This window comes from Alosa pseudoharengus, unplaced genomic scaffold (genome assembly GCF_046254945.1).
Source record: "Alosa pseudoharengus isolate Yale_2024_CS ecotype anadromous, Long Island Sound unplaced genomic scaffold, YU_APseudo_1.1 YU_APseudo_1.1_scf_2, whole genome shotgun sequence".
Lineage (NCBI taxonomy): Eukaryota > Metazoa > Chordata > Actinopteri > Clupeiformes > Clupeidae > Alosa > Alosa pseudoharengus.
Window position 1 is genome coordinate 20,413,908 of NW_027468663.1, and position 6,410 is coordinate 20,420,317.

A 6,410-nucleotide genomic window follows, 5' to 3' on the forward strand; every position below is an offset into this window, starting at 1 on the left:
CCACTGTTTTACACCATTTACAAGGCTCAACATATCTCCACACTTCATTGGTATACTTTCCAAGGCCCTGACATTTAAAACGAGACATTGAGAACTTTGAAAAAGCACTGGTAGTTTACTTACAAGACGATTTATACAGACAGTGTCTTCACGAAGTTTAGCGTTTCAGCCATCTTGAATTTAGTCACGATAAGTCGAGCGACGAGCACGAATGAACAGGATAAGGGATCAGGTTGCAAAAATAATCCCGTGGAAATGCATGCATTCCAGTTGCTGCTTAAATTATGTATTGACGATGTACATGACAACGAAGAGCACCTTACAACAAATGGCATAAATGTTTTACTACTCAGTGACGTGAATTTTGCATCTATAGCCTACTGTTGTTGACGGAAGACGTGCTGTAGGCTACACGTGAAGAAGGAGTGGCCAGGTGTGCATACTATAGCCTACTGATTGCAGCTTCAGATGGCATTACGAAGGATAAGAGAAAAGGAAGAGAGGTTCGCGTTTGTGCTTTTCCAGGTTGCGGCAAAGCTATGTTCCAGAAAGTTTTCACACCTCTACACGAGTCAACTTGGAAGCAGTGGCTTGTTGTTTTGCAAGTCGATGTCGAGACACCTATCCATATACTAAAACAGAAGGATTACCGTGTATGTAGTGCACATTTTGATCCAGACGACTTCATTATAAGAGGCTCTAACCCTCGACAACGAATGCGTCTGAAGAAATCTGCCATCCCGAAAGCGACACAACTTTCTCCGGAGGTATGAATTTATTTGGTTATTAGACTGTAAATTGTGTTAGCATGTATAAATCGTGTGCAGCACTGAACATTGTGTTTGCTACAAATTCACGTAGTTTTGTATTCCAGAAAGAGAAATGAGGCAGATTATGCTACATTCATTATTTAGCCCACCATCAGAAATGTTGCTGGAGAGGGACGGAGTGGTGTGGTTTGTTCTGATATTTTTGATAAATACGTTACAATATAAAACTTGCCATGTAAGCTAACCTGGCTGACCGTGATTGGGGTCCGCTAAGGTGTTTGGGGGATGGGTTTGCAATGCTGCATTCAGTTGCATTGTTATGCGTAATGGTCTAAAGTATTAGCGGGGGGTGGGTGTTGGGGAGTACATTCCTCACAGTTTGAAGTGTTAGAACTTTCCAGGTAGTTAGAGTACCTAAAAGTAGCAAGTGATGGTCAATGAACAGAGTGGGGCCACTTTGGATGGATTGCAAAACAGATGTGCTGCTGTGTGCATCTGAGTGTCCTATAAACCAATGAATAAATAAACGTACTTTGTGTGTATGTATTTTCTTAGGCCAGTACCTCTGAGGACCCGGCAATGTTTCCCTCTGAAATGGCTGCTGCCCCCCAGTCCACGCCTAAAAAAACCCATAGACAACTGCAACACAGGAGGTCTGATTGGTCCACTAGCCTCAGTTTTACCATTTCAAGCCCCAAACAGCCATCAGTAAGGCCACGAACTAGGCATCAGCATCTGGACAATACACTGCACAACCTGCATCATGGCAATACCCACAGGTAAGCCATGTATTGTGTTGACAGTCAGCCAGTGTTCACATTTCACTGTAATGTCTGCAACACCTTGGTCACCATTGAAGTATCAATGTGGAATTTTTTTTATCAATTTGAAGGAAAGGACTGAAACACCCTCATCATTGTTGAGTCCCTCGAGGGAAGCCAGTGGTGTGACACAACAGCCCTCAGTAAGGCCACGAACTACTAGGCCATCATCATCTAGACAATACACTCCCAGACCCGCATCATGGCAATACCCACAGGTAAGCCATGTATTGTGTTGACAGTCAGCCGGAGTTCACATGGACCATAGAATAGTCTAGAATAATATCTACTTTTTGGCTCCCCTTATCCAGCACTGGCCTTGGATCTCCCCCAGAAGATAACTGCAATGAGACATTCTTTGTATCCCTTCACCCCACCTGCAAACAGACTATGAACTCTATACACATACACACACACACACACACATCTTTACACACGTACACCCCCTACTCCCCATCCCATGCATTCGCCGCTTCTTACTCCCAGTCTGACAAGCGTGTCTGGAACAGCGCTGACCATGGCTGCAGAAAAGGATGCCCCCCCCCCCCCCCCCCCGTTGTCTTCCATGTGTCTATGTGCCTATGTTGCTGAGGCTCCCCATAGGAGCATAGTATGGGGGTGCTACTACTACTACTACTTTTCACTGTAATGTCTGCAACACCTTGGTCACCACTGAAGTAGCTATGTGTCATTTTTTTATAAATTTGAAGGAAAGGACTGAAACACCCCCCTCATTGTGGAGTCCCTCGAGGGAAGCCAGTGGAGTGACACAATCAGTGAGTTGAATTTTTAATTTCATATATGGTTCTGGTGATAATGTGCTACACTGATGCTCCATTTAGAAGTAAACCTTGTAATCATTTCCAACAATGACATTATTCATCTGTCCTTTGATCAACAGGAAGATGTAGAGGAAGGTGTTGCAGGTGCTTCAGACACATCTGTGCAAGATATGAGCATTAGCTTTGGGGAAATGGATTTGGACCCTAAAGACACCAGTTTTGTGCCCATGAGTGACACCACCTCATCCAGCCCAAGCTCTGGCTCTGTCTCCAGCTCTGGCAGCACAAATGGATGGGCAGGAAGAAAGTGGCTAGTTGATGAGGCCAAGCTGATGGAGCTTTTTAGAACATGCACTCAGTGTGGTGTGGCCATTGAGGAAAAACGAGTAGCCACACGTGCCAGCCAGATCAGAATACACTGGACGTGTTTGAAGGGACACACCGGGGAATGGGCATCATGCACTGACCAAAGGAATATGGCCCGCAACAACCTCTTGGCATGTGCTGCAACATTTTTCACCGGAGCCACCTACTCGGACATCAAAGAATGGGCAGAACTAATCAACCTGCAGCTACCAGGCAAGACTCAGTTTTACGCTGTTCAATCCAAATACCTCATCCCTGTAATAAATCATGCATACAAGGGACAACAACAAAAAATTCTGGAGAGGATTTCTCAACTTTCTGCTTCGGGGCAAAAACTGGAAATGTGTGGTGATGCGAGGAGTGATAGCCCTGGTAAGCATTGTTATTCGTCAGATTTTGGTTGACTTTCAAATATACACAATTCCTTTTTTTTTCCAAAATCACAGACATGTTTGTTTTTCCAAAAGGCTACAGCTGCAAGTACAGCACCTATTCTTTTCAAGATGATGCAACAAAAGAAATTCTTCATTTTGAACTTGTACAGGTAAACAAGCATAGATGCCTGTTGTTGTTATGTGAAATAAGCGTACAGTTGCTGTCAAGGCAATAAGTTGGGACTATGTACATGCACATGTGAAATAACAAACTGGTATTTTTACTATGTTATTAGGTTACAGAAGCATTGAGTTCCGTGGCAATGGAGGCAATGGGCTTTTAGAGAGGCCTAAATCACCTCCTCGATCTCAGGCTGGACATTGGGGTGATGGCGACCGACAGATCGCCATCAATAAGAAAACTAATGAGGGAAAGCTATGGCAACATTCGTCACGAATATGACCCTTGGCATGTGAACAAGAGTATGCATCATATTTACTAGATATCCACACGTGTGTGACTGGTTGTTGCTGGTGAAATAGAAGCTCATATTGTTTTTGAACTCTCCATAGGTCTCAAGAAGAAACTGGTGTCTGTCTCTAATAAAAAAAATTAGAGAGCTTCGACCATGGCTGAGGTCTATCAGCAATCACTTATACTGGGCATGCAGTTCCAGCCATGGTGATGAACAGGTAACCATGAAATTATGAATCATTATTTTATGACGCACATTAGGAAAAAAAAATATTTTTAGTTAAAAAATGTACAACCCAAGACAGTGTTGACACATGAACTCACAAAAGTATTCTCCATAATTTCTAAGGGTTGTATTTTATGTCGTTTTTCAGGAGTGTGTGCGACGGTGGACATCTGTTCTTCACCATATTCGTGGCATCCACAGATGGGAAGAGAATGGGCGGGAGTACCAATGTGCTCACCCACCTCTCTCAGAGGAGGATCAGGAGAAAAAAAGGTGGCTGGAACATGACTCCCCAGCTTTCCGTGCTCTCAAAGAGTTGGTTGAGGAAAAAACCCTCCTGCGTGACCTGAGACAGATGGCTCTGTTCGAGCACACTGGTATGCCTTCAGTCATTGAAATTAGTTTCTTAGAATTGCATTATCTTTGTTATTAAAAAGAGGAAGCGAACAGCTGTTTATTATCTAGTCACACTGTTGTCATTTGTAACCTCAGACAGCATAAGACTGTCAGCATTCCTGATAAATCTTAACTTTTCAACACCAGCTATTATCACTTTACATGACTGATATTGATTGATATATTTAAATTGGACATATTTTGCAGGATCTCTTGAAGTCTTTCACAACGTCACCCTGAAGTACGCACCAAAGCGACTTCACTTTACATACGACTCAATGAGAGCCCGCACAGAATTGGCCGTCATAGATCACAATATCAATATTGGAAGGGAACAAAAAACAACACTTGAGGGTAAGGAAACGGCTTTGCGTCCAAATTTTGTGTGTTCTGAACAGTACAGTAATTAGTAGAATAACTAACTTGATTTCGGACTTATTTTACCATGACACACATAGCTAAACAGTGTTATAGTAGCCTACATAATCAACGACTTGTTTTGTCTGTGGGATAGGAAAACCACAGTACAAGTACATGTACACAAAGACGACACCGCAGTGGGTGGCTAAGCCAGTGTATGAGCCCACCTCTCAGGACTTTAGAAAAGACCTGATGGAGGACGTCTTGAAGTTGAGGGAGGAGAAAAGCCTGGAACCTTGGCCCCGTCCTCCTCCTCGCCCAAGAAGGTTGCTGCAAAATATTGCACCAGTGCCGAGGCCAGACCCGTCTGAGTTGGTGGCCCAAAGGCTGTCGCGGTTCAAGCAACTCTGACTTGTAGTGACATTTCTTTTGTTCTTTTAGAGTATCGTTTTCTTTGTATTTTTTATTTATAATGTACATAGTTTGTTTTTCCTTCCTTGTGTTTATTTCATGTTCTATGTGTGGTCTACATCTTTGTTGTTTGTCTGTAAATAAATATTGTAGTTTGGAATGAAAACAAACAAAATGTGTTGATTTTATATTGTTATTTCAAATGAGTATGAACAATATTACCCCCTCACATTGCAATACAAATAATATCAACAAAGTAACACATTTTAGTAATTGGTAACTAGATGATCCTGGAGGCGTCTTCTGCCTCCTGGAATCCATGGTATACTCCACTGGTAGAGGGGTATTCTTTTCTTATTGCTGTAACCACACAGCTTGGCAGAACTTGTCTTTCCCCTCGTCACAGTTTCTCTCCTTGAAGCACCCACTCAAGGAAAACCCGGTAAGCCACAAGTCTGCACTGTCTGGGAGGGGAGGGGAGGGGAGGGGGGGTGAGAGGCAAGAAAAGGTGACATTTCGGTCATTATCATTGTTATATCATATCATTATCATAATCAAGTAACTTAGCTGCCAATTCAAACTACAAATACAGTAACTATTGGATTGATCAAAAGCAATAAAACCCAAGTGTGCAGAGTACTTACTCAGTAGATAAATGTCCATCTTGCCCCTCCGGCGTGGGTCTTCGTGTCCAGTTTAATTTTGGGACATGGAAAAAGGCTTCCAATACCCACAAGTCCAGAAGGGAAGAAAAGCCTTGCGCTAATGTCACGCAGCGTGCGTCTTGAGTGCGATGGTGCAAAAGGTCCCACTCTTTGCAACAAAAACACTCCATATCGGTAGGCATTATCTTACAGCATCGGCAGGAACATCACCATTTCCCCGTGATACGAGGCTGTGTTGTGGCTGTGCTTACAGCTGCTTGCTCCGCACGCTGTCTCTCAATCTCTCTCCTTTCACGGCGCTCACGCAGCTCTTCCTCCGTATATTCAGGCTCAAATAAATAAGGACGACCATCAAACTCAAATGTTTCCTCCTCGTCTTCAAAGTCTTCATAAAACTCCGTAGCTTCATCATCCGACATCCTTGCAATAGCCTAGTTGCCAACTGTTTGCACTAACTCCAGTCCACAACTAAAGCGAGTTTTCACGTGACTTATCAGCTGTAGTTTCGCTCCTGCTCGTCGCTCGACTTATCGTGACTAAGTTCAAGATGGCTGCAAACGCTAAACTTCGTGAAGACACTGTCTGTATAAATCGTCTTGTAAGTAAACTACCAGTGCTTTTTCAAAGTTCTCAATGTCTCGTTTTAAATGTCAGGGCCTTGGAAAGTATACCAATGAAGTGTGGAGATATGTTGAGCCTTGTAAATGGTGTAAAACATTGATTTATTTGCATGGCTAGCCCGATGCCCGAGGTACCAGCATTGC

General features: G+C 43.3%; 1 protein-coding gene across 4 annotated transcripts; it reads left to right on the forward strand.

The window, feature by feature from the left end:
• Positions 1–245: 245 nt before the first annotated feature.
• LOC143135113 (uncharacterized) lies at positions 246–5,170 on the forward strand. Of its 4 annotated transcripts, none has more exons than XM_076295835.1 (11): positions 246–767; positions 1,326–1,549; positions 1,663–1,809; positions 2,302–2,367; positions 2,493–3,111; positions 3,207–3,283; positions 3,410–3,596; positions 3,687–3,806; positions 3,963–4,191; positions 4,418–4,564; positions 4,805–5,170. In XM_076295835.1, the coding sequence occupies exons 5-7, from the start codon at positions 2,544–2,546 to the stop codon at positions 3,455–3,457; spliced, it is 693 nt and encodes a 230-aa protein (XP_076151950.1). In that variant the 5' UTR covers positions 246–767; positions 1,326–1,549; positions 1,663–1,809; positions 2,302–2,367; positions 2,493–2,543; the 3' UTR covers positions 3,458–3,596; positions 3,687–3,806; positions 3,963–4,191; positions 4,418–4,564; positions 4,805–5,170. The 4 variants fall into 4 exon arrangements, with proteins under 4 accessions (XP_076151950.1, XP_076151949.1, XP_076151948.1 ...); XM_076295834.1 differs by lacking the exon at positions 4,805–5,170 and adding an exon at positions 4,725–4,761; XM_076295833.1 differs by lacking the exon at positions 4,805–5,170 and having other exon boundaries at positions 4,418–4,700.
• Positions 5,171–6,410: the final 1,240 nt, after the last annotated feature.